The sequence below is a fragment of the Mustela putorius genome, unplaced genomic scaffold (genome assembly GCF_011764305.1).
Source record: "Mustela putorius furo isolate JIRA1106 unplaced genomic scaffold, ASM1176430v1.1 tig00000765_pilon_pilon_pilon, whole genome shotgun sequence".
Classification (NCBI taxonomy): domain Eukaryota; kingdom Metazoa; phylum Chordata; class Mammalia; order Carnivora; family Mustelidae; genus Mustela; species Mustela putorius.
Genome location: NW_025421470.1, coordinates 10183219 through 10211119, shown reverse-complemented (window position 1 = coordinate 10211119; position 27901 = coordinate 10183219). Strand labels below are relative to the sequence as shown.

At 46.5% G+C, this 27901-nt stretch overlaps 1 protein-coding gene and 1 long non-coding RNA gene across 2 annotated transcripts in view; one reads left to right on the top strand and one right to left on the bottom strand.

Moving 5' to 3' along the window:
* Positions 1-26307, top strand: part of CLIC6 (chloride intracellular channel 6) — a 50003-nt gene extending 23696 nt beyond the window's left edge. Inside the window, exons 2-6 of the mRNA XM_004757538.3 lie at positions 12549-12658; positions 13279-13404; positions 14034-14140; positions 14686-14867; positions 25938-26307. Coding sequence (XP_004757595.1) covers positions 12549-12658; positions 13279-13404; positions 14034-14140; positions 14686-14867; positions 25938-26099 — 687 coding nt within the window. The 3' untranslated portion in view covers positions 26100-26307. The remainder of the gene's footprint in view (positions 1-12548; positions 12659-13278; positions 13405-14033; positions 14141-14685; positions 14868-25937) is intronic.
* On the bottom strand, positions 4730-8212 carry LOC106006281. Its single transcript, XR_001180256.2, has 3 exons — positions 8042-8212; positions 7327-7490; positions 4730-6903 (listed from the first exon to the last, which is right to left on the bottom strand). It is a non-coding gene; the product is annotated as an uncharacterized LOC106006281 (long non-coding RNA).
* Positions 26308-27901: the final 1594 nt, after the last annotated feature.

Below are 27901 nucleotides of genomic sequence, written 5' to 3'. Positions count from 1 at the left end.
CCCTCTGCTCATCACCCCAGGCCACGGCCAGAATGAGTTGTGTTAAGAGTAGACCTACTTAGGAAGTTGGTTGGTGGGTACTTTCCTGTCTGCTTCTGAGGTTGTCCTCCTGGTCCTTAACCAATGCCTTCTCAGACTCTCCAGGGAGAAGAGCAAGTCTGAACATCCTTGGGCTGCAGCAGGAAATGGTCTTGCTTGGAGCTTAGGGCTCTCTGTGGGTTTTTTAGTGAAGCCTGTTCATGGCCAAGATCAGGCATTTGTTGTTGTGTGTTTTTTTTTTAAATTAACATATAATGTATCATTTGTTTCAGGGGTACAGATCTGTGATTCATCAGTCTTACAAAATTCACAGCGCTCACCATAGCACATGCCCTCCCCAATGTCCATCCCCAGCCACCCCATCCCTCCCACCCCCTCCCCTCCAGCAACCCTCGGTTTGTTTCCGGAGGTTGAGTCTCTTATAGTTTGTCTTCCTCTCTGGTTTCATCTTGTTTCATTTTTCCCTCCCTTCTCCTATGATCCTCTGTCTTGTTTCTCAAATTCCTCATAGCAGGGAGATCATATGAAGATTGTCTTTCTCTGACTGACTTATTTTGCTTAGCTTAATACCCTCTAGTTCCATCCATGTTATTGCAAACAGGCATTTGGTTTTATCTGCCTTAAGAAAATTCCAAATCCAAACTCCCTTGGCCACGTGGCATGGGACAGGCTACATGGTCTGTGTTGGAGTGAATCCTAGTGGATCGACAGGATCTTTCAAGGGGCCCTTTGGCTTTGCCTGCCCTGCTGGAAGACGAGGTGGGACTGTCTGCTAAGGGTCATGGCTTTGCAGGACTCCCTAGTTTCTGTCGGCAGATGTCAGCTCTGGATAGGGGCAGGGGGTTTTGGTGTTAATTGGGCAGAAGGGCTGTTTGTGTTGTAGTTGTGGGGATGGGGGCACAATGTCAAACTCATTGTCACCTTGAGTTATGGCAAGAGTTTCTTAGAGAGAGAACAGAATGTGTGGCACATGGCCAGAGGCCCCCCAGCCCACCGGCCGCCAAAGATGTTCCCAGGATTGTCAAATGTCTTCTCCCTACTGTCCCCACCCCTGCCCCACAGGACGTGCATTTTCAGTAGCCTTCACCCAGATCCATTTTCTGTCCCAAGCACTGTTTGTCCTTTGCGCCTGGTTCTAAAATGCACCTTTTAATTATTATGGATTCCCCAAGCTACCTCCAATCCTTACTGAAAAGAGATGGGCTAAAACCAAGAGGTAGACCTTTGCTCCGAGGAAGAACCTTGCTGGAGTTCTATGTAAACATAGGCCGGTGTCCAGAGTAGGCTGAAGAGGATCAACTTTGGCCAGCTCCTGGGTTCCAACCCTGCTGGGTGACCTTGGGCAAGTTACTCTACCTCTCTGTGTCTTAGTTTTCTCACCTGTAAATGGTGCTAGTAATAGTGCTTGCATCTAATGGGGTTGCTGTCAGGATTGAGTTGATCGAAGTGTTTAGAACAGTGGGTGGTAGAGTATATAAGTGCTGTGTCTTAGTTGTCCTCCTCTTCACTGTTTTACCACATAGCTCTTCCATTTGCAATGGCACTGGCAAGAGAACTGGGATCTGTTATCCTCTTAAGGACCCAGGTGAATTATTCCTAGAAGATTTACTTGTCTTCTTGTTGGATTGGCAGGTGGGAGATAAAATAAGGTAGCACTTCCCAATCAGTACTCAGCTATCAACTCCAAATTCCTGTGAGGCAAACTTTCTCCCCAGTGGTTTCTGAAGCCGGGGATACTCGCAAGGTTTTCCTACTTCACTGGGATGGAGGTTCTTGCTGTTCCTTTTAACCCCAGGGGTAATAGGGAGGATCCAAGAGAAATTGTGGCCCTTGTTGAGAGTGACATAGGGGTTCCCAAATGAGGAGATCCTGATTTCTGGCCCCATTTCTGTGGTCCCCTGGGGTCTAGAGGGTCCATTACACCCAGAGCTGGGCGATTCTGGGGTAGGTTTGCCACCTGGACCCCACCACTGGTTTTTAACTGCTTCTCTTTCTCAAAGGCTTCCCTAACAACTCAGAGGGGGAAAGCTGGCTGTGCATAACTTGGGGAGATTGCCAGGCTAGTCGTAATTCCCACCTCCTTCCCAGACCTCTGAGACCTTACCCTCTGTTTATCTGTCTGCTTTCCCAGGGAGCTGATAGGGTTGAGCATTCAAGGTATCAGCTACCTAATCAGTGCATTATACTAATCTATGCTGATGTTCTGGTTAGAGAGGAGCAAAGCCCTGTTTCTAGGTAGTCTAGGAGGACATTTACATGTTTTTCCTCCCCTAAAAAGTAAGGCTCTCATCTGGGCAGACAGCACGGTGACCAGATGTTCCAGTTTGCCCAGCGCCTGGGGGAGGAGGATGCAAAATTTCCAGCTTTAAAATCAGGACCGTCCTGGGAAACCAGAGTAATTTGTTCCCCAGAGATGGTCATTTTGGGTGGGTGGGGAAAGAACCCTCAGGACAGGCAGGCTGGGGGGATACCTGAGGACAGATGAGGCTGACCACGAGGCTGGGTGTGGTGGATGGTCTCCTTGGGGAGAAGGTGGAGTTTTGCTGACTTTAAAGGAACTGTACATGATGAAGAGTTGCTAGAACTTTGCAAGACAAATCCTCACGCTATGAGGATTTTAAAGAATTATATTTTATTTATTTAATTTTTATTTATTTTATTTATTGATTTTATTTTATTTATATTTTATTTATTTAATTGAGAGAGAGGGAGAGAGAGCAAGAGAGAACACTAATGTGGTGAGGGGCAGAGGGAAAAGCAGACTCGCTGCTGAGCAGGGAACCTGACGTGGGGCTCAATCCTGGGACTCTGGGATCATGACCTGAGCCAAAGGCAGCCACCTAACTGACTGAGCCATCTAGGCGCCCCCTCACCAGGCGAGTTTTTGTAAAGTGACTTCCATAGGTGCAGCTTAGTGCTGTGGACACTGTCAGGGGAGTTAGGTAGGAGATGGACATGTTACAGACACTAGAAGGGAGCAGTCATCCACCTGTCCTGCTCAGAAGGCTGACACAGTCCACTATGAAGATATGCAACTAACAGGAAACAATTAATAAACAATTTGGTGCTAAGCCAGACAGAGCCATCTGCATTGCAAGCAGAATTCAGCCAAGGGCAAAAGCAATGCCCAGCAGTCAGCCACAGAAAGGGATCCAGAATGGGAGCGAACACCTACAGGTTGGGAGGCAACAGTTAGATGGTTTCGAGGTGGACAAATGGTATTGTAGGAGGGTGACATGGGACAATTAAGGACACAGCAGTTGGTCAGTGAGAACAGTATTTGGGGAGAGTGAATGGGTTAACTGGCCTATGTTACAGAGTGGAAAGCTTCATCCTTGAGAACAAAACAGCCAGTTATGTCACCAGGAAAATGGGTAAATTGGGGAACAGCAGAGGGATTGAAATTTGGGATGTGCAAACCATGGCAAACGGGTAGGTAAGTTCTTAGTGCAAAGGAGAGGAACATTACGTTAGAGAGAAAAAGGAGGGACTTGCAAGGGGCTGCTTTGAATGAAAGTCTGTTGGAGAAGAGAGTTTGAGGAGGTTGATGGTTTTTCATTGGCTGAGTTGTGGCAGTTTCTCATTGGCTGGGCCGTTGCCCGGTGAAGAGAAAATCTTCCTTCCTCCTGTTGGGGTAGCAAAGTTGGCTTCTTCCTGTTGGAAGATGCAGGGGGCGCTTCTTTCTGTTGTGTCCGCAATGGAGTTGGTTGGGCAGGAGAACGCTAAATGAGGTTTCCCTCATTCAGTTTCACAGGGCAACAGATGATTAAATGTTTCTGGGTGTCAGGGATTGTCCTCCATAACATCTAATGAATTCTTGCCCAGTGGGGTGGGGTGCATACTGTTACCCTATGTTGTAAATGAGGACATCAGGGTTCTGAAGGTGAGGTACTTTGCCTTGGTCACACTGCAGGGACTCTAGCAGTGTCATTTTAATTTGCTTTCGAACAACATTCCAGCTGAATGACCTAAGATCTAAGGAAAATGGTATCTTATCTGGGTGGTCCAAGATATAGAAAAGATCAGAGGAGTTAGCAACCCTAGGCTGGGAGCCGCAGCAGGAGGCTGTTGCAGGAATTTGGGTGGGAGGCTGAGACCTTTGCTGTGCTGGGGACAGACTAATGTTCAGGTAAAGGAGAGGAAAGACTCTGGCTTCTGTCTTGAGGACCTAGAAAGCAGCTGGGACCATTAACTGGATCCCGTTTGGGAGAATGAGAGAAATCTTTATTCACCCAATCCTGTCTGTGTCTTTGGGCAAGTTACTTAGCTTCCCTGAGCCTCAGTTTTCTCCATCTGTACAATGGGAATAGTTCTAAGGTGTCCTTCAAGATTTTGAGAGGATTAAATCTGATTAAGGGCTGTCATTGGTTTAGAAACATATTTAAAATCAGAGCAGGTATTCAGGGACTCTTTGTTCTTCCCAGTTTTGAAAAATCATCTTAAAAATTGCTGATTTTTGGAGGGCATTTCCTTCAAAAAACATTCTCATTCGACAAGAAAGGGATTGGCCAATTTGTTTCTCTCCTGCTTTGCTAAAATAACCTTCTTTCAAGGGGTTCTTGGGTGGCTCAGTCGTTAAGTGTCTGCCTTCGGCTCAGGTCATGATCCTAGGGGTCCTGGGATGGAGCCCCACATTGGGTTTCCTGCTCAAACGAGAAGCCTGCTTCTCTCTCTCCCATTCCCCCTGCTTGTGCTCCTTTTCTCTCTGTGTCTGTCATTGTCAAATAAATAAATAAAATCTTTAAAAAAAAATAAGCTTTCTTCATGTGGATATGCAGGTCTGGTGTGTAGACAGACCTTCGAATCCTGATGGAGACTCTTCCATAATGTGGAATTCACTCTGCCCTGTGACAGTGGACACGAGAGAGTGCAGAACTGCTCAGGGTCCCTTAGACTTAGCATGGCAAAAGTCAGAGAGGAGATCCATTTTCACTTTCCAGCAGGGGCCTTTGGTGCCATTTCTTGAGAAGAAAGCAGTCCCCTTGGGCTTTTCAGCCCTGCCATCAGTTAAGGTGCGCACAGAGGTCCACATGCTCTTTCCCCAAGAGGTTGGTGCAACCACTCCCAGACATGAAGGCCAGCCCAGGCCCTGCCTTTTTTGCCTCCTGGCTGAAGATGTGTTTGCTTTTGCAATTAAGAAAATGACCTGAGTTGTTAATTTTCGCTTGGAATAGGTATAGGAGGCGTTACTTTTGGGAGGGGGGGCAATCTGTGGCTTTTTAAGGACTGTACAGTCTGGCACAAAAATCACACTAATTGAGCCTTGTTAAAAAGTTCCCTCAATTCCTTAATTGTCCGTTCTGGGACGCTCCCATTTGGTGGAGTAATGATGTTGTTGCTGCCAGTGTTAATGACACTAATAGCCTTTTTTGGGTGCCCCGGAGACCCAGGTGTATCACACCAAGATCCTGCAAGGCATAGGTCTCCTTATCCTGTTTTTAAAATGGAGAAACTGAGGCTCAGGGACAACCTGTGAACTGCCCGAGGTCGCACACTAGTCCATAGCGGGGCCAGAGTTCGCACCGGCTCTCCCTGGCTCCAGGCGCTGTGCTCATTCCGGCTGAGCACTCTGCCTCAATACAGAAACTTCCATTTATCAGGCAAATGGAAAGAATCCTACATTTTTAAAACATTTACAGAATTAGTCAAAATCAGGAAGTCTCAGAACTACTTAAATATTGCATTTCAGGTCGCGCCATTAGAGCAAGAGGCTTGGGGAAGATTTTACAGCTCGTAACTCGGGCCTTCCCCTCCCCCACCCTGCTCTCCCTCTGCCCCCCCCTCCTCATCTCCGGCCCACCCCTGTTAGCTGTTCCTCTCCATGGGAGATATCTTAGTAGGAAGAATTTGGAGCTCCTGAAAGGGAAAAGTTCATGGACGTTGGCCCAGAAAAGAAAGAGGGGGGAGGGGCTGTGAGGCACTTTCTGAAGCCAGCCCGGATTCACGGGTACAGAAGCTGCAGGACTCAGGCCTCCGGTCATCTCCCCGAGTGCCAGGAACTCTCCCAGGCCCGGCGGTAGTGGCCCCAATGAATGAAGATGGGTCCCTGCCTCCAGACACCCCCCCCCCCCGCTTCGAGGGTTAGAGCTATCCTAGTTCTCCCACCTGCTTCTAAATGGGAGCCAGAAGAGACCCGGGAGGAGGGCCCCCACCTTTCTTCTCCTCGGGTTGGGACATTCTCCCCAGCCCCGACCTGCACCAAATGGTGGGTGCAGAGGCAGGGTGGATGCAGCCTGGGCAGCACAGAGAGCAGTCAGTGCTCCCACATTTCTCTGTCACAAGCCCTGAGGATTCCAGGCGCCACACGTCGGTGGTTGATAACGGTCAGGTCCTCAGGTACCATGCAAGGTGTCCATCAGACCCCAGAGTCAGGCGGTCCATGCACTGAGCCTGTGTGTGCAGAGGGAGGGAGCCCAAGCCTCTGTGGAGACATGCAGTCAGTGTAGACACACGGAACTTGGGAGAGGGCTGGGCGTATGGCCTGAAGGCTAAGCGCTCTGTGTCAGCCTTGCCGTGCACGTCTGATGGCCAGTTCCCAAGTGTGTGAGGCCATCATGCTTCCGGCAAAGGACACTGGAGGAATTCGGGGAAGTTCGTGGGTGGGACTTGAGGGAGGGAGTCATCGCCTGTCTGGTTGGCTCTGACTTTCTCTTTGGCGGGCACAGAATTTCTCTCTGTCCAGCCTTCCATGGGGTCAGCGGCCAACAGAGGAGAGTCCTGGCCCCTCCCGTCGACCACACTGGTCTTCTCAGAGGAGAAGCGGCTCTGGTGGCTGCGTGGCCTTCCATGTCACACTCCGCCTTCTGCCTCCTGCCTCCCCTGGTCAGCTACTGTTCGTGTTCTGGCCCAAGTGCCTCCAGCACGCTGGAAACAGGACAGCCTGTCATTACTCACTGATTTTCTCCCAATCTCTGTGATGCAGCCAAATGAGCTGTTCGCCCCCACGTCCCTCCTGGTTTCCTGCAAGGACTGGAATACTTCCCTGCACACGGGGTGCTGTCTGACCCCCTGGGATGAAAGCCAGCTATCAGAAAAGGGACTACGAGAATATTCCTGATTTATTGCCTCCTCTTTATCTTCCCTCTGCCCACCCCAGTTGTCTTTCATTTTACATTTGGGTAGAGGAGGGGAAAAGTGCTTACTTTATAGAACGGGTTTAACCTTTGGACCCCATAGAATTTTCTAGAAAGAAGGTAGAGCCAAGTAGTTGGAGAATCAGGGTGGTGGGTGTGTGGCCTGCTCTGGAGGAAAGGAGAGGGAGGGGTGCTGAGGAGCTGCCAAAAATACCTCGATGGGGGTCGTCACCCCAATGTCAGGTCTGGACCGGGGTCCCAGGAGTCCATTTGGTCCCTCAAAGGCAGTGGCAGGGCAGGAACATTTTAGTGGAAGCCTGGGGCGTGGGAGGTGCCCCTTCCCTCTAACCGCAGTGCATAGCTGGAGAGGTGGTCTGCCTGAAGCAAAAAACAGTGAAAGGAAATTTGAAAAAAAAAAATTTTTTTTTTCAAAAATTTCTTTCCCCCCACAGATTCTAAATGGCACGAATATGCAAAGGGCAAGTGGGAGAGGCTCTAGTTTGCCGACCTCTAGGGTGTGACACGGGGACCCTTCTGCCTCGGGCCTGGGGGACTCTGTGCAGGGGACGTGGGGGCAGGCCAGAAAGGCAGCTTCTTCTCAAGTCCGCAGCTGCCCTCTGTGGCAAAAGGAATGTCCCGGAACGTGTCAGAGGCATTCCTGTTTTCCTTTTTGAGAATTACCATCACAGGCCCTCAGAACTGTTGAATCTGAAAGGCAGACACAGGATTCTGGGTTATCCAAGCGTCTGGGACTTCACTGGAAACAAGACACTCCGCGCTCTTCAACTGCTTCATCTGATTTTATCAGAAATGTGTACAAAAATCCCCCCCCGCCCCCACCGTGGGCTGAGAAGCTCCGCTGAGAAATTTTAGCCCAGGGTGTAATTAGCCCAGGAGAATTATCAGCAACGGAAAATAAAACCTGGTACCATAAAACGTCTCAATTAGGGCGACGGTGTCAGTTAGTCACTCCTCCTGTCCGCGTATTTATCCCATCATCTCCGGGGCTCCGTGAACCTGACCTGGACCGGCCCCTCCCGGGTGTTGCGCAATCCCGGGCCGCCGGGCCGCCTCGCTCCGCCCTCGTCCCTGCCCGCGCGTCCTAGCCCTGAAAACACATTCAAGTAATCAAGTTGGGCAGCAAGGCGTCCTCGGCGGCCCCCTCCCCCACGTGTTCCCCCGACCCCCCCCCCCCCATGTGCAGGAGACCAAGACAGGGACGTGTGTTCAGAGCCATTTGAGAGGAGGCGACAGCGCGCATGTAAAGCTTGTTGGCAGCCCGGCGCCGGGCGCATTCCGGAGGACCGACTCACTCTGGGACTCACTCTGGAAAGCGCAGGACAGTCCCCAGCCCGCTAGCGCCGCTGGCACGCGACGGTGCTGCTTTGGGGCCACATGGGGGCGGTGCGGAGGGCAGTCGTGACTTTCATCCCTGCCTTCCGAGCTCCGCGCGCGGCGCCCTGCGCCACCCTCCCGCCACCTGTCTGTCTCCGGTCGTCCCTGTTCCAGAAAGGAGCCTGTTCCCCAGTGTCCGTGTCTGCAGGGCTGCGGGGCGGGGCAGGTGTTACTGGGAGGGGACGTGTGGCTCCTAACCCCCACCCCGGAGATGGCAGACCCGCACGGGCCCCGCGGGATTTGGCCGCATTCGGGGGGGGGGGGGTTCCGACAGGGGTCCCCGAGGCTGCAGAGGCGAGGGGGCAGGAGAACGGAACACTTGCCCCGCGCCGCGGAGCTTACCTAAGGCCTGACTGTGCTTAGTGTAACCACTAGAAAAATAAGAGGTTTGGAAGCGGCGAGCAAGTCAGGACTGGCCCAAGTATGCGGCTTTCGGTCCCTGCGCTTTCCGAGCCCCGCCCCCCGCTTGGCTCGATTCTGCCCCATCCTGCCGCGGTTCAGAAAGAACCCGGACTTAGAGGGGTCCTTGCAGCCAGGCACCCGGAGTTTTATGTAACTCAACTCTGCTCTTCATGCTCCACAACGGAGAGAGGAGGAGCCTGGGCAGCCTTCGGAATGGCCAGGAGCCCGTGGATCCTGGGGCAGGGAACAGCTTCTGGAGGCCAAGCAGGATGCTGTTTCGGGGCCCATCTGCAAGGGAGTTGTACTGCCCACTCGGTGGGGTGGGGGGTCCTGCCTGCCCACCTCTCCTCTCCAACCCTCCAGCTCCCAGAGGCTTCAGAGTCCAGCTGGGGGAATCCTCAGCCCTTTTCCCCTGCTGGGTCGACAGGCCAGCACCTGCCCCTGGGGGGAGGGAGAGTTGGAGGGCTGGAGAGGGTAGGCTGTGCTGCGAGGGCCTGGAGCTTCCCGGACTCTGAACCCAGCCCTCTAAGTCTGTGGGTGCCTCTTTATGCGCATGAAGTCCACCTTCATGGGTCTCCGGCCACCAGCATGGTGTCACCTTGGAAGAGCTTGTTAAAAAATCATATTCTGGGGTGCCTGGGTGGCTCAGTGGTTTAAGCCGCTGCCTTCAGCTCAGGTCATGATCTCAGGGTCCTGGGATCGAGCCCCACATCGGGCTCTCTGCTCAGCGGGGAGCCTGCTTTCCCCTCTCTCTCTGCCTGCCTCTCTGCCTACTTGTGATCTCTGTATATCAAATAAATAAATAAAAATCTTAAAAAAATTCATATTCTTGGGCCCCAAGCAAAACTTACTGAACCCAACTCTCTGTGATGTTTTAATTCATTGTTTTACTTTTTTATTTTTTAATTAATTAATTAATTAATTAATTTTTAAGTGAGTCATGCAGTAAAGTAACCCAAATGTAATGCCTGCCACTTGAATATACCTATGTAGCCATCATGGAGATCAAGATCTAGAACATTTCTGCTACCAAGAAGCCTCCTTCCCATTCTTCCCAGATAATACCCGACTTTCTAGGGACCACTGTTCTTCGGACTTTCATGAACCAGAGGAGTTTGCCTGTGTCTGAACTCCCATGAGTCTGGTTTCTTTCTCTTAACAACCACCTGTTGGGAATTCATCCACATTGTTACCTATAGTAAATAGCTAATTTTTTTTCCCATTGTGATGTAGCGCCCTATTGTATGAATGGACTACAGCGTATCTCCTTTTCTATGCCTGATGATAGCTGGGCTGTTTCCTGGTCTTGACTATTGTGCCAGAGCTACTAAGAACATTCCTATGAGTGTCTCTAGTGTTCCTTAGCATTTCCTTTTGTCAGGCATGGAATTGCCATGTTGTAGGGCTTATTTTTTCTTATTTTTTAAGTTTAATTTTATTATGTTAGCCACCATACAGTACATCATTAATTTTTGATGCAGTGTTCCACAGTTCATAGTTTGCGTATGACACCCAGTGCTCCAGGCAATCCCTGCCCTCCTTAATACCTACCTTTATATCTTAATACCTCCTCCCCGCTTCTCCTCTAAAACCCTCATTTTGTTTCTTGGAGTCCATGGTCTCTCAGGGTTCGTCTCCCCCTCCAATTTCCCTCCCTTCATTTTCCCTTTCCTTCTCCTTGTGTCTTCCACGCTATTCCTTATGCTCCAGAGATAAGCGAAACCATATGATAATTGACTTTCTCTGTTTGATTTATTTCCCTTAGCCTAATCTCGCCATAGAGTTTATGTTTAACTTTGGTAGATGACTGCTAAACAGTTCTCCAGAGGACTTGTGCCGTTTGCTCTCTGACCAGCGGCGAATGGCAGTTCAGCTGCTCTGCATTCTTGTCAACACTTGGTACTGTCAGACCTTTTTACTGTAGCTGTTCGGGGAGGTGTGCCGTGGGATCTCTTTGTGGCTGTAATTTGCACTGGCCTCCTGCCTACAGATTTTAGGAACATTTTCATGAGCTTGTTGGCCATTTGGATGTGTCTTTTGTAAAAAGTCTGATCAAGTCTTTTGAAAACTGGGAGTCTCTTGCCCTCTTAATTTCTAGGACATCTTATTATTTTTTTTAATTTTCATTTTTTTGTTTGTTCCTGGTGGGCTTTATATTAACATATAATGTATTATTTGTTTCAGGGGTACAGGTCTGTGAATCATCAGTCCTACACAATTCGCAGCACTCGCCATAGCATGTTAGGACATCTTATTATTAACGGCCCCTCCAGGGGTGCCTGGGTGGCTCAGTCACTAAACATCTGCCTTTGGCTCTGGTCATAGTCCTGGGGGTCCTCGGATCTAGCCCTGCATCTGGCTCTCTGCTTGGCGGGAAGCCTGCCTCTCCCTCTCTCACTCCCCTGCTTGTGTTCCCTCTCTTGCTGTGCCTTTCTCTCTGTCAAATAAATAAATAAAATCTGAAAAAAAAAAAAAAAAGAAAGAAAAAGAAAAAAGAAGAAAAAAACCCAGTCCCTTCAGGTGACTTAAGGACACCATCTCTCTGAAGGTCCTGTTTTCTTGGCATCCGTTTTAGCCTTTCTTCAGTTCCCAAGCCAGCAGCTTGCTTCCTGTCTCGTGTATTGTGAGGCAGGTCTCAGATGCGGTTCTGTCCTGTGCCGCTTCTCTTAACCATAGGCAGTAGGGTTAACTGTGGCTGTGTTTCTGTCACCGAGGTCTGGCTGGGGGTGGGGCTTGCCGTCTGGAGATATGAAGAGCATGTCCAAGCCCCCTTCTTGCCTTTCCAGCAGCATCTTATTGGGCCACGGGCTTGTCAGAGGCCTGAGGCTTGGGAGAAAGGTGGCAGGAGAAAGAAGCATCTGGGAACACCTTTTCTTGCCCTTGATCCTACTGCTCCATTTCCAAGGGCATGTGGAGCCCCCCCTCTCGTCCCCATCACCTGCCTTTGAGAAGGACGTATATTTAGTATGTGTGTGTCTACGTTTAGGGGAGGTGTGTGTGGATGTGACCTGCTTTGGGTCCCCAGAGAAGAGTCACTCCCTTCTCAACACCAACTGTGTAATAAGCCCCCTTCTCAGTAGAAGTGCTCCCCATCTCAGCGGCCCCGTGAGTCAGATGAGGGGATATCCAAGTTTGATAGCGTATGGGGATCTAGAACGCGTACAATGCACCCCTCTCATTCTGGAGACGAGCACCGCAGAGACCACGAGGGCTGGTGTCTCGGTGGGAGAACCTGCCGGTGGGTTTCTAAGCCTGCTCCCCCTGGAAAGAGGGGTACTGCTTCTGGAGGCCATTGTGAGACAGAGGAGGCAAAGAGCATGTCTTTCTTGTGGGCCTTTGGTAACAAAGGGAGTTCCCAGGGGCTGCGCTCTGCGTGTGTGCAGGCTGGGCAGGGGCCCAGCGCGGCAGGAAGTGGTGAGTGGGGGAAAGAAAGAGGAGATGCTCGGTGCGGCCCGTCCCTGGGATTACCCCACCCTCAGCCTGGCGGGGCTCAGCGGCTCCGTGAAATGGCCCCGGAAGGGTATTGACAGTGTTAGGACCATTAACACAAATGTGTAAAGGTTTTGTGCCCGCGTGTTGCGGAATCTGGGACTTCCCACTGTGAAGCCGGCTCTGATGAAGATTCCTTTTTCCACGTAGGCTGGTTACGATGGTGAGAGTATTGGGAATTGCCCGTTCTCCCAGCGCCTCTTTATGATTCTCTGGCTAAAGGGCGTTATATTTAATGTGACAACAGTGGACCTGAAGAGGTAAGATGGGCCTTCCGCATTACTGCAAGAACTGTACTTTACGCCTGGCAAACCCATTCACACCCACACCCGTTCTCACCGGCACTCGCGTCCCCCCCACACTCACATAACACACGCACATACCACACACTCACACATTTAAAACTCAGGCACACCCACACGTGCACACACTCACACTCACACACTCCTAGGACCCAAGGGCAATATCGTGGCCCATCCATCCTCGGTCAGGATCCTGAACGGAAGCCCGAGTCTGGGCTTCTCACGCAACAACAAGACTGGATCCAACGGGATTCGGGAGGAGTTGGGGGCACCATAAGGAACTCGCTCCTCTAGCTACTGGTCTGCCAAGAACCTCTCCAAAGCCTGTGTGAGCAGCTCTCCTGCCATGACAATGGGGGCGATTTTGCTTTCTCACCTCTGCCTCCAGAGAAGCGTCACACTTTTGTTGTCAGTAAGACATTTTGGAGACCCACGATCACTGTTGACATTCTTAAGGGTTGCCCCCCCCGCCCCCATAAACTGGGGAGGACCTGGCTAAGCTTTAGAAATGAGTCTGCAGGTTGGCAACTGTTTATACAAAAGCTGGTGCTCACCGCACCCTCCTCCCCCTACCCCAGGAAACCCGCAGACCTGCAAAACCTGGCTCCTGGAACAAACCCTCCCTTTATGACTTTTGATGGCGAAGTCAAGACGGACGTGAATAAGATCGAGGAGTTCTTAGAGGAGAAACTAGCTCCCCCGAGGTAGGCCTCGAAAACCAGCATTCACAACCCGATTGTCACTTTCCCCCCCTTCACAGACAGTTTGAAAGCTCCTGGCTTCTGTGTATTTGGTTTTCCGTGGCCACGGCACTTCATTTCCTTTGCTGTACCGCGGTGTGCCACAGAAAACACAGAGCGAGATCAGAAGCCTTGAGTGACGGTAGGCCTGGGTCTCTCTGCTCTGCACCTGCAGGTTGGCAATCATGGTTTAATGGCAGGAAGTGGGGGAGGAGGTGGGTTGATGTCACATGGGTCGGCCATTTCTTAGGTCCACTGCTAGAAGGTAAGGCGTGCAGGGTAGCATGCTATGTTGCAGAGTGCTGGACCCAGAAATGAGCCTTCTAGTGCCCCACTTTCATCTTACTTGGAAGGGAGCTAAGACCAGCAGGGTCCAAGGTGTGCCCGGACGAGAACAACAAGTGCTTTCTCCCTAGACTATTGCTTCCAAGACTTGGAGATAAAAAGATTAGGAGAACATTCCAGAGGGAAGTGTTCTCATTTATATCCACTCAGAGAAAGACTTGTCTGCCTCCCCCCACCTCCCCAACCACTCGCATGAACCCAAATCAAACATTGCTTATCTGTGATGCTCCAATTCTGAATTTTTCAAGGTACCCTAAGCTGGGGACCCAACACCCTGAATCGAACTCTGCAGGGAATGATGTGTTTGCCAAATTCTCCGCATTTATCAAAAACACCAAGAAGGATGCGAACGAGAGTGAGTACCTGCTGTCTTCCTGTTCAGTGTTCTCCGTGTGGACGGCCCCTGGCTCAGCCTCTGGTGTGGCTGCTCCTAAGATCCTGGGAGTTCTGACTAATGTCCCTGGGGGTAGGGACCTGTATCTGGAAATGAGGAATAATGCCTCTAATACTGAATCGGCACATTGGTTTCAGGAGCTCGAGGTTGGGAGCCCAGAAAAAAACATTTTGAGGGGAAAAGAATGCCCACCAGGAATTCCTGGCTGCACCATGGGCATCAGTTTTGAGGAGGCTCCTGACAGTGCTTATTTCATTATGGGCTTCCCATAAATATTTCTGAATAAGTGGATGGGTCCAAGAAGGAGCATTGTTGTGTAGACAGCAGAATTATTTTCCAGGGAGGAGTGAGTCCTTTATGCAGATCTTAGAAATCTACATCCCTCCCTCCAGTTAGTTCCCTGTCTGCCCGGCCGTGTGTCAGAAGGGAAAGGTGATTGACTCCTTCCTTGATATCTAGAGAAAGGTGACAATAATTTTTATAATTTTTTTGCCTTTATGTTCTAGTTTATGAGAAGAACCTGTTGAAGGCCCTGAAGAAGCTGGATAATTACTTAAATAGCCCTCTGCCAGATGAAATCGATGCCTACAGTACTGAGGACATCGCTGTTTCTGGAAGGAAGTTCCTGGATGGGGACGAGCTCACGTTAGCTGACTGTAACCTCTTACCCAAGCTCCACATTATAAAGGTTTGATGTTCCTCCTACCGTAGGTGCTGAATACATGAATAGAGCTTTGTTTTATTTTGACCAGACATCAAAACAATCTAAAATGCAGACTCTTGAGTTAAAAAGTCAGGTATTTTGTTTGTTTATTTGTTTGCTTTTTTTCTGTTAGAGGTGGTCGAATCCTAAGTCTCAGATACAAGTATATTCCCAGGTATTTTTCAGGTGGTCTCAAGAAACATTTTGGGAGCTTGGCTTCTACCCCTCCCTCCTCACTGTGTCTTGTTCCAAGTCTTACCCCCAGAGCCTAAAGAAAAGTTATATGAAGACAACTTGAGGGCAACATTGACTATACCTGGCATTTAATGCTTGAGCCTTGGAGATGATGTGCCGAATCTGGGAACACTGCAGTGTGTGTGAACTCAGTCACTTGTTGGTGATTAGCTGGGGAAATGGCTCTGCATAGGGATGACAGAGGTGTGTCTTCTCAGCTCTTAATATCTACCCCCTACATCTAGGGAGCAGCTCCTTGGCTGGGCCTCTGCCAGATTTGGCATTGTGTCTTCCCAGATAGTTGAACAGGAAGTCAGCTTCATGTGTCATTTATTTTAGGGTTTAAAGGCTCCCTAGACCAGTGGTTCTCTAGCATTAGTAGGCATAAGAATTATTTGGGGGAGCTTTTTAGAATTGTAAGTCCTGCCATCCAGCCTCTGGTCTCCTCAGTCAGAACTTCTGGGGGAGATCCTGGGGGATTCCAAAGTAGATGGCCCAACACGTGGCCTCTGGAGTTATGGCTGCCTCTCAGTGGTATCCCTAGCCTTCAGGTCACTTACAGGTGTTAACTGCTTTCATCATCACAACTGCAACATTGGGGGCCCTCAGGAGCCTCAGAAGCCCCAGGAAGAAGCCTAAACCTTGTTCTGGGGCACCTTGATGATTAAAATCCCACCCAGTCCAAACCCAAGTCCTTGGTAGAAGGACGGGCAGATGGGCGAGAAGACAGAGGGAGTTTCAAGTTGAGGACCCTGTGATCTAATAAGGCATGTCATTGACTTTTAGAAATTTACAAATTAGGCTCACCTGTCTGTGTTGCTGAGGCTCCCGCAGGCTACCAGCAGCCCCGGCTGCCTTCATCATGGCCTTGCCTTTCGCTTCTGCATTTCTTCTTCCTTCCTGATTCCGTTCCTAACCCTTGCCCCGTTTCTCTTCTTCTGTTTTCCCGGGTATGCTTGAAGGATACTGCCTTGAAATTCAAGCCTTGAATATGTGTCTGAGCCCTTACGTGAATATTGTTTTCAATAATGTGGCCAGTTCCCCAACACCTAAAATGTAGTATTAAGCATCTCAACTCATCAAAACCTTCTACGTCTGGGAGCCATTTTCCAACAAGCTATTTATGTGGTCGTGTGTGGTTTAGTCCTCACAGCGGTGGTTTTGTCGTCATTGCTTCGACTAGTGTAACATCGCAGAGGTACGTGGAGGTTGGGAAAGAGCAAGAGAAATGCCCCAGCCATGTACCATCGATTGCCACTTGTTTCACTCCTGTAGGAAAAGAGTATTTTAAATTTCAGTAGATGGGGTAAACTTCGGAGTAAAATAAAGAAGTTCCTGGCTCCAGTGTAAGACCATAGAGCAAATTCTTCAAAGCCATTGAGCAATGAAAATACCAAACAGCTTCATAACCTTTCAGGATGGAGCACCTTTGGAAGGGAAATGAGACTTGGTATAAAGGAATTTATGGTAAAAGATGAGAGAGTAAAGAAATTTATCATCTATTCTCTTTCCTGAAATCCATCAAAAATAACATGAAAAAAAAGAAAAAAAAAAACAGAGTAAAGCTTCATCTGTCATAAAACCAGAAAAGGACAGAACACTAATTCAAAGACTAAGAAACTTTGTCCAGTGTGAGGTGTCACAGAGCCAGTGCAGGCTTCCCTGTATCTTTAGCAAAGTTCAGATTTCTCCAAAAGTAAATAGTACAGTCCTGAAATGCCCAACCCAAACTTCTTTGAGGTCTAGGGCCATGAGAGGAGAAAAGGGAACAGCCCCACACAGATTACTTCTGGGCAGAGGTCTCTGGGGAGGGAGAGCGGAAGCAGAAAGCATGCAGAGGCGCTATCTTTGTGTTCTGCCACTGGTCCCCTAATCTGAAGGAACGGGGAGAGGGGTGGAAAGAAGGGATGTGGCATTCTGCTTTGTAGCTGCTGCGTAGAGAATAGAAATAGTCTTTGAACTAGTCAAGAGAGAGACTGTAAATTGCTTGCGCTTCATTTTTAGCCATGGTGACCTCCTGCCTAATCTTTGAGTCTCAGAGTAGAGGATGCTCTAACCTTAATCTTGATTCTGACCTTGACCCTGACCCTACTCCTAATGTGTCTGTGGGGTGGAGTGTAGAGCAGTGTTTGGTGAGAGAGTTTTTGAGGGTAGACATTCAAATTGGTCTCCCAGCTGCTGTGAATCACTCCCTTTGCCCTCCATACTACTTTTAAAAAGTGTTCAGTCCAATACGTCTGCCTCATTGAAGGATGATTAATAACCAGTAAGAACCTAAGTAGGACTTCTGTGAGGATAGAGATGATCAGGAAGGACCGGGGAAAAAAGGAGAAAAAGAAGGATCTGCAAAGGAAAGGGCAGATGAGAAACCCATAGACGATGAGGACTTGCTCCAGTAAATGAAAATACATTCTAGTCAGATTCTCCTCTGTGACCTTCAAGACATGAAAGAGAACATGGATCTTTTGAAAAAAAGCTCAGAGATGGAACAAGATATCAAAAAACTATAACATCACAAGGAAGAGGAAAATCAGGCTGGTGGAACTCAAGACAAAAACTTAAAGACAAGTTTAATAATTTCAAAAATAAAAGTTACATTACACATAGCAAGACACAGAAAAAGACATTGCAGAAATTCATCAGGGACCTGGAGGACAGGCTTGAGACATCATCCAAAATCGAGTGGAGAAGCAGCAAAGGATAAAAGTGATTAGAGATTTCCTGGATGTACATAGTTAAGAACCAGAGAACAGGAGAGAAAAAAGAAAGGAAGGAAGGAGGGAAAATTATTTTGAACTAAAGGATGATCTGAACCTTCAGTATAAACAACATGCCATGACCGGAAAAGTAAAATCCAGAACAATCAACACACTATGATACATGTTAAATGATAAATTTCTGAACTTTGAGGATCAAAAGAACACTTTGGGTGTCCACACAATAAAAGAATTAATAATAATAATAATAATAATAATAATAAACAGTAAAGCCACCTACAGAGGGAATAAATTCAGACTGGTCTCATGCATCTCCATGACCACAGTAAAACCCAGAAAACAGGGGCCCCTGGGTGGCTCAGTCAGCTGAGCTTCCAACTCTTGATCTTGGCTCAGGTGGCAATCTCATGCGTGGTGGGATCGTGCCCTGCTTCGGGCTCCATGCTCAGTGGGGAGTCTGCTGGAGATTCTCTCTCTCCCTGTTCCTCCTCCCCCACTGCACATGCTCTCTCTAAAATAAATAAGTAAATCTTTTAAAAAACCCAGAAAATGGTGGTTTAATAGTTATAGAGACTCAAAGGAAAGATTGTATGATGATATATACCACATCTTCTTGATCCATTCATCTGTTGATGGACATCTAGGGTTCTTTCCCATAGTTGGCTATTGTGGACATTGCTGCTATAAACATTCGGGTGCATGTGTCCCTTTGGATCACTACATTTGTATCTTTAGGGTAAATAACCCAATAGTGCAATTGCTGGGTCATAGGGCAGTTCTATTTTCAACATTTTGAGGAACCTCCATGCTTGTTTTCCAGAGTGGCTGGACCAGCTGGCATTCCCACCAAACAGTGGAGGAGGGTTCCCTTTCTCCGCATTCCTCGCCAGCATCTGTCATTTCCTGACTTGTTGATTTTAGCCATTCTGACTGGTGTGAGGTGATATCTCATTGTGGTTTTGATTTGTATTTCCCTGATGCCGGTGATATGGAGCACTTTTTCATGGGTCTGTTGGCCATCTGGATGTCTTCTTTGCAGAAATGTCTGTTCATGTCTTCTGCCCATTTCTGATTGGATTATTTGTTCTTTGGGTGTTGAGTTTGCTAAGTTCTTTATAGATTCTGGACACTAGTCCTTTATCTGATATGTCGTTTGCAAATATCTTCTCCCATTCTGTCAGTTGTCTTTTGATTTTGTTAACTGTTTCCTTTTGCTGTGGCAAAAGCTTTTGATCTTGATGAAATCCCAGTAGTAGTTCATTTTTTCCATTGCTTCCCTTGCCTTTTGCGTTGTTCCTAGGAGGATGTTGCTGCGGCAGAGGTCGAAGAGGTTGCTGCTGCCGTGTTCTCAAGGATTTTGATGGATTCCTTTCGTACATTGAGGTCCTTCATCCATTGTTGAGTCTATTTTTGTGTGTGGTGTAAGGAAATGGTCCAATTTCATTTTTCTGCATGTGGCTGTCCAATTTTCCCAGCCACCATTTATTGAAAAGGCTGGTCTTTTTTTTTCCATTGGACATTCTTTCCTGCTTTGTCGAAAGATTAGTTGACCATAGATTTGAGGGTCTATTTCTGGGCTCTCTATTCTGTTCCATTGATCTATGTGTCTGTTTTTGTGCCAGTACCATGCTGTCTTGATGATGACAGCTTTTGTAATAGAGCTTGAAGTCCGGAATTGTGATGCCACCAACGTTGGCTTTCTTTTTTCAATATCCCTTTGGCTATTCGAGGTCTTTTCTGGTTCCATAAAAGTTTTAGAATTATTTGTTCCATTTCTTTGAAAAAGCTGGATGGTACTTTGATAGGAATGGCATTAAAAATGCCGTAGATTGCTTTAGGTAGCATAGACATTTTCACAATATTTATTCTTCCAATCCAGGAGCATGGAACATTTTTCCATTTCTTTGTGTCTTCCTCAATTTCTTTCATGAGTACTTTATAGTTTTCTGAGTATAGATTCTGTGTCTCTTTGGTTAGGTTTATTCCTAGGTATCTTATGGTTTTGGATGCAATTGTAAATGGGATTGACTCCTTAATATCTCTTTCTTCTGTCTTGCTGTTGGTGTAGAGAATGCAACTGATTTCTGTGCATTGATTTTATATCCTGACACTTTACTGAAATTCCTGTATAAGTTTCTAGCAGTTTTGGAGTGCATTCTTTTGGGTTTTTCCACATATAGTATCATATCATCTGCGAAGAGTGATAATTTGACTTCTTCTTTGCCGATTTGGATGCCTTTAATTTCCTTTTGTTGTCTGATTGCTGAGGCTAGGACCTCTAGTACAATGTTGAATAGCAGTGGTGATAATGGACATCCCTGCCGTGTTCCTGACCTTAGCGGAAAAGCTTTCAGTTTTTCTCCATTGAGAATGATATTTGCGGTGGGTTTTTCATAGATGGCTTTGATGAGATTGAGGTATGTGCCCTCTCTATCCTTACACTTTGAAGAGTTTTGATCAGGAGGGGATGTTGTACTTTGTCAAATGCTTTTTCAGCAATCTATTGAGAGTATCATATGGTTCTTGTTCTTTCTTTTATTGATGTGTTGTATCACATTGACTGATTTGCGGATGTTGAACCAACCTTGCAGCCCTGGAATAAATCCCAACTTGGTCGTGGTGAATAATCTTTTTAATGTACTGTTGAATCCTATTGGCTAGTATTTTGTTGAGTATTTTCGCATCTGTGTTCATCAAGGATATCGGTCTATAGCTCTCTTTTTTTGGTGGGATCCTTGTCTGGTTGGGGATCAAGGTGATGCTGGCCTCATAAAATGAGTTTGGAAGTTTTCCTTCCATTTCTATTTTTTGGAACAGTTTCAGGAGAATAGGAATTAGTTTCTTCTTTAAATGTTTGGTAGAATTCCCCCGGGAAAGCCGTCTGGCCCTGGGCTTTTGTTGTTTGGAGATTTTTAATGACTGTTTCAATCTCCTTACTGGTTATGGGTCTGTTCAGGCTTTCTATTTCTTCCTGGTTCAGTTGTGGTAGTTTATATGTTTCTAGGAATGCATCCATTTCTTCTTTCAGATTTGTCAAATTTATTGCCGTAGAGAGGTTGCTCATAGTATGTTCTTATAATAGTTTGTATTTCTTGGTGTTAGTTGTGATCTCTCCTCTTTCATTCATGATTTTATTTATTTGGGTCCTTTCTCTTTTTCTTTTTGATAAGTCGGGCCAGGGGTTTATCAATTTTATTAATTCTTTCAAAGAACCAGCTCCTAGTTTCGTTGATTTGTTCTATTGTTTTTTTGGTTTCTATTTCATTGATTTCTGCTCTGATCTTTATGATTTTCTCTTCTCCTGCTGGGCTTAGGGTTTCTTTCTTGTTCTTTCTCCAGCTCCTTTAGGTGTAGGGTTAGGTTGTGTACCTGAGACCTTTCTTGTTTCTTGAGAAAGGCTTGTATATAACCGCTATATATTTTCCTCTCAGGACTGCCTTTGTTGTGTCCCACAGATTTTGAACCGTTGTTGTGTTTTCATTTCATTTGTTTCCATGATTTTTTTTTCAATTCTTCTTTAATTTCCCCGGTTGACCCTTCATTCTTTAGAAGGATACTGTTTAGTCTCCATGTATTTGGGTTCTTTCCAAACTTCCTTTTGTGGTTGAGTTCTAGCTTTAGAGCATTGTGGTCTGAAAATATGCAGGGAATGATCCCAATCTTTTGATACCGGTTGAGTCCTGATTTAGGACCGAGGATGTGATCTATTCTGGAGAATGTTCCATGTGCACTAGAGAAGAATGTGTATTCTGTTGCTTTGGGATGAAATATTCTGAATATATCTGTGATGTCCATCTGGTCCAGTGTGTCATTTAAGGCCTTTATATCCTTGCTGATCTTTTGCTTGGATGACCTGTCCATTTTCAGTGAGGGGAGTGTTAAAGTCCCCTACTATCATTGTATTATTGTTGATGTGTTTCTTTGATTTTGTTTATTAATTGGTTTATATAGTTGGCTGCTCCCACATTGGGGGCATAGATATTTAAAATTGTTAAATCTTCTTGTTGGACAGACCCTTTGAGTATGATATAGTGTCCTTCCTCATCTCTTATTATAGTCTTTGGCTTAAAATCTAATTGATCTGATATAAGGATTGCCACTCCTGCTTTCTTCTGATGTCCATTAAGCATGGTAAATTCTTTTCCAACCCCCTCACTTTAAATCTGGAGGTGTCTTCGGGCTTAAAATGTGTTTCTTGGAGGCAACATATAGATGGGTTTGTTTTTTTATCCATTCTGATACCCTGTGTCTTTTGACAGGGGCATTTAGCCCATTCACATTCAGGGTAACTATTGAGAGATATGAATTTAGTGCCATTGTATTGCCTGTAAGGTGACTGTTACTGTATATGGTCTCTGTTCCTTTCTGATCTACCACTTGTAGGCTCTCTCTTTGCTTAGAGGACCCCTTTCAAGATTTCCTGTAGAGCTGGTTTGGTATTTGCAAATTCTTTCAGTTGTTGTTTGTCCTGGAAGCTTTTAATCTCTCCTTCTATTTCAATGATAGCCTAGCTGGATATAGTATTCTTGGCTCCATGTTTTTCTCGTTTAGTGCTCTGAAAATATCATGCCAGCTCTTTCTGGCCTGCCAGGTCTCTGTGGATAAGTCAGCTGCCAATCTAATATTTTTACCATTGTATGTTACAGACTTCTTTTCCCGGGCTGCTTTCAGGATTTTCTCTTTGTCATTGAGACTTGTAAATTTTACTATTAGGTGACGAGGTGTGGGGCCTATTCTTATTGATTTTGAGGGGCATTCTCTGAACCTCCTGAATTTTGATGCTCGTTCCCTTTGCCATATTGGGGAAATTCTCCCCCAATAATTCTCTCCAGTATTTACCTTCTGCTCCCCTCTCACTTTCTTCTTCTTCTGGGAATCCCAATTATTCTAATGTTGTTTCGTCTTATGGTGTCACTTATCTCTCGAATTCTCCCCTCGTGGTCCAGTAGCTGTTTGTCCCTCTTTTGATCAGCTTCTTTATTCTCTGTCATTTGGTCTTCTATATCACTAATTCTGTCTTCTGCCTCATTTATCCTAGCAGTGAGAGCCTCCATTTTGATTGCACCTCATTAATAGCTTTTTTGATTTCACCTTGGTTAGATTTTAGTTCTTTTATTTCTCCAGAAAGGGCTTTTATATCTCTCGAGAGGGTTTCTCTAATATCTTCCATGCCTTTTTCGAGCCCGGCTAGAACCTTGAGAATTGTCATTCTGAACTCTAGATCTGACATATTACCGATGTCTGTATTGATTAGGTCCCTAGCCTTCGGGTACTGCCTCTTGTTCTTTTTTTTGTGTTGAATTTTTCCGTCTTGTCATTTTGTCCAGATAAGAGTAAATGAAGGGGCAAGTAAAATACTAAAAGGGTGGCAACAACCCCAGGAAAATATGCTTTAACCAAATTAGAAGAGATCCAAAAAGTCGTGAGTGGGGGAGAAAGGGGATAAAAAGAGGTTCAAAAAGGAAGAGAGAAAAAGAAAAAAAAAAAAAAAAAAAAAAAAAAAAAAAAAAAAAAAAGAAAAAGAATTTTAAAAAAGAGAAAACACCTAAGAAAAATGTAAAAAATATATATATATATATATATTAGATAAACTAGTAAAAAAATCGTTTTTTAAAAAAGAAAAAAGGTAACAGTTAAAAAAAAAAAAAATAAAATTTTACCCGAAGGCGAGAAAAAAAAAAAAAAAAAAAAAAAAAAGAAAAAATTAAATTAACTGCAAGACTAAAAAAAATCACAGGAAAAAAGCCATGAGTTCCGTGCTTGGCTTTCTCCTCCTCTGGAATTCTGCTGCTCTCCTTGGTATTGAAACCGCACTCCTTGGTAGGTGAACTTGGTCTCGGCTGGATTTCTTGTTGTTCTTCTGGGGGAGGGGCCTGTTTGTAGTGATTCTCAAGTGTCTTTGCCCCAGGTGGAATTACACCGCCCTTACCCGGGGCCGGGGTGAGTAATCCGCTCGGGTTTGCTTTCAGGAGCTTTTGTTCCCTGAGCGCTTTCCGTAGAGTTCCAGAGGACGGGAATACAAATGGCGGCCTCCTGGTCTCCGGCCCGGAGGAGCCGAGAGCCCAGGGCCCCACTCCTCAGTGCGCGCTCAGAGAACAGCGCCCAGTTACTCCCGTCTGCCTGACCTCCGGCCGCGCTCCGAGCTCACCGAGCCTGCGACCGGTTCAAGGTAACACGGAGCTGCGAGATTACTGTCGGCTCTGTCTCTGCAGCCGGCTTTCCCGTTCCAATACCCGCAAGCTCTGCGACACTCAGACACCCCCGATCCTTCTGTGACCCTGCGGGACCTGAGGCCACGCTGACCCCGCGTGGGCTTCGCCCCGGTTTAGCCTCTGGAGCGATGTCCCTCAGCGGAACAGACTTTTAAAAGTCCTGATTTTGTGCGCGGTTGCTCCGCCGCTTGCCGGGAGCCGGCCCCTCCCCCCGGGGTCTATCTTCCCGTCGCTTTGGATTCACTTCTCCGCTGGTCCTACCTTTCAGAAAGTGGCTGATTTTCTGTTTCCAGAATTGCTGTTCTTCTTCTCTTCGATCTGCCGATGGATTTTCAGGTGTTTGCAATCTTTAGATAAGCTATCTAGCTGATCTCCGGCTAGCTGAAGCAGTCTCAGCTTGCTACTTCTCCGCCATCTTGACTCCTCCCGAGAATCTCTATTATTTAAGGTTATACTGGAAACCATGAGAAAAGTTAAAATAGACCATAAGCTTCCAAGTGACCAGAAAGAAACACACAAACACACACATATAGTAATATACACAGAAAGACAGAAAACAATATAAATATTAAATTCAGAATAGGTACCATAAAAAGAAGATTATGTCTATAGGAGGCATACACTTAATAAATTTGCTCAAAAATGTTAAAATTTAAAAAAAATTAAAATTAAAAAATTAAAATGTGTTTCGCAAAACAAAAGGAAAGCAGAATCTTAACATTGATAGCAATAAGGTTGAATTCAGGTAAAAGATGTTAAACAGTTTAGTAGGGTTTCTGAACAGTTATATATTGTCTTATGCAGCATCAATGACTTCTGGCCTGCAAGATCTGAGTAATAGGTCCCAAAGATCTCATTTGTGTGGTCCCATGTTCACTTCAACCAGACAACCCAAAAAACCGATGCAATAGGAGGCAACAGAGCAAAACTGAATTTTGTAGCCCTAGGTCCCTGTTAGGGGATGAATTGCATCTCCTCAGATTCATGTGTTAAAGTCCAGATCCCAGGAGCCTGGTAGAATGCCCAACAGAACATATGCTCCTTTCTGACAAATTCCCCAACAACACCCCTTTAGCCAGACGAAACATCTCACACTGTAATGTTTCTCATGATGTTCACTCTCAGTTGCCCTGTCCTAAAATCCACCATTTCCATGAGGATAAGATTTGTGTCCTTTTGTTGAACCTGAGATGATCTCTTCAGTGATAGGACGATGGAAATCTGTAGGAATAACATACACAGATATCTGGGATTTCAGGAGGTAAGGCTCAACAAGCAGAAAAAGAGAGCACTTCACAGTAAATCTGGCACATTCTGAACTGAAGAGCCTCAGGAATCTTTAGGCACCAAATAACATAACAACAGAACACACAAAAGCCCAAACTGCTGGCAAGACAAGGAGAAGTCCAACAAAGTAGAGACTAAATTCATGCCAGTGGATCCCAAGGACTATCTGGGATAAACTGGTGAACGGGATTGTGTGTGTGTAGGAGCCACTCTTTTTTTTTTTTTTTTTTTTTAAGAGAAACAGTGAGAGAGGGAACACAAGCAGGGGGAGCAGAAGAGAGAGAAGCAGGCTCCCCACTGAGCAGGGAGCCCAATGCAGGACTCCATCCCAGGACCCTGGGATCATGACCTGAGCTGAAGGCAGACTTATGACTTATAAGCCACCCAGGCACCCCTGGAGCCACTCTTTTGTGCCCAGTGCTTTCATGGACTTTCCTGTTGCAAAGTTAAAGTGCAATTTGGGCGTAGCCTGCCTGGCTGTATGAAGTATACACCAGGACTCCAAAAAGAGAATATATTACACACCTCAAAAGAGTGGATTGTCTGATCTAATTGTCTACATTAGTGGGCTTTTCCTTTGCTGATTGTTTCCTCTTGATTTTCAGATTGTGGCCAAGAGATACAGAGATTTTGAATTTCCTTCTGAAATGACTGGCATCTGGAGATACTTGAACAATGCTTATGCTAGGGATGAGTTCACGAATACGTGTCCAGCTGACCAGGAGATTGAACATGCATATTCAGATGTTGCAAAAAGAATGAAGTGAAGCCAGAGTGTTTTCTGTCTTATTTTCAGCTGTATGAGCTAGGCTATGATGCGTGTGTGTTCTTTGTGAGTGTACCATTTGTATTCCTTCCAATAACCATAATGCCCATATTTTAATGATACTGTATCATAGCGAAATGGTACATGGCCTTGTGATTTGTCAAGTTACGTGTATATCGGAATAATACCAGTACATATTGTGACACACACCCCTTGTCCAGTTGACTTCTTAATTTACTTCTTTGGCATTCTTGGACCCTGTAAACCATTATATTAGGGCATATGTTTTGCAATTTAAGTTTCAGAGCAAATTAGATTTGGGTTCAATTCCTCCTCCAATTTTTAAAAAAATTCATCTGTCTCTGATAGTTTTCCTAATCGTCACACACAGCTTATTTTTCTCCTCTACAGTAGTAGGTTTTGGGGTTTTTTTTTTGGAACAAAAATACTCTTTTTGTAGTCACAAGATGATTACGTGCCTATTTTAATATTTTAAAACAATGTCAGAGAATATAAGGAAGGGATAAAAGAAACCACCTAAAATTTCACCCCACCTAAATAATTGCTGATAACTTATCGGTGGACATCTTCCCCTCTCTTAGCTCTTGCAGATTTCACTGCACCCAACTCCATTCCTGTGAAGTTGGCGAGAGGACCTGTGGGTGATGCCTTTGGATCCAAAAAGGCATCCACAGAGGATCCAAAAAGATTTGACCCTGCAGAGCTAGAGGAGGCTTGCGATCAGGTTTCATAGGTGGAGAGTTGGCGTCCATGAACCCGCAGGGTCCTGCAGGGACCACGGGGCCTGGGAGCTATGGGAGATCCCTTCTCTGCCTGGACACCACTTTGGTGATGCCAGGGGCCTCCTGTCCCAGAAGGGCAGTGGAGGAGAACACCCATGGTCGTTTGTTCCAACTTCTTTTTGGATGCCTTCTCTTGCTCTGCCCCCTCTCATGAGGCCATGCCTTCATGGGGACCACTCAACACCAGCTCCCCCTTGGAGGACCCTCCTGCCCTGTGGTGAAATGTGAAGCAGACACACTTCGATTCTTTCTAATGGTCACCCTCAGACCCAGAGCTGAACTTCTTTGGTGGTGATGGGCTGTGGGGCTAGCCTGGTTCTCATTGCTTCTTCAGCCTTTGCAGTGTCATTTCAAGGTTAGGCAGGGAAATTCCAGAGAGACTGAATTCATGATGACTACTCTTGGGCAGTTCTGGTAACCAGTCAGGTTGGGGAGGAAGTAGAAACTCTAGGCTGGAGAGTTTTCTGGTTTGTCTGTGGCTTGCCTGCCACCTTGCCCTGCAGCCAGCTTCTCTCTTTAGTGTGTCTGGGCTAGGCTGCCTGACTCCAGCTGAAAGCACGGGAGACAATGTGGAAGGCTGTGTAGATATGCATCAAAACCCCTCTGGGTTTGAGCATTCTCGAGCATTCTTGGGGTTACACTCCTTTGATATTTACATACATCTTATAGAAACCCTCTCGTCTATTTGGTGGTAGCCTGTGGTTGATGCTAAAAGCTCATTAAAAAAATAGGGCACCTGGGTGGCTCAGTGGGTTAAGCCGCTGCCTTCGGCTCAGGTCATGATCTCAGGGTCCTGGGATCGAGTCCCGCATCGGGCTTCTGCTCAGCAGGGGGCCTGCTTCCCTTCCTCTCTCTCTGCCTGCCTCTCTGCCTACTTGTGATCTCTCTCTGTCAAATAAATAAATAAAATCTTAAAAAAAATATATGCATTTGCTCTATGGGCATTTATTTGGAAAATAATTTATTGGATTTATTTGGAAAAGAGTAAGCAGGGCACCTG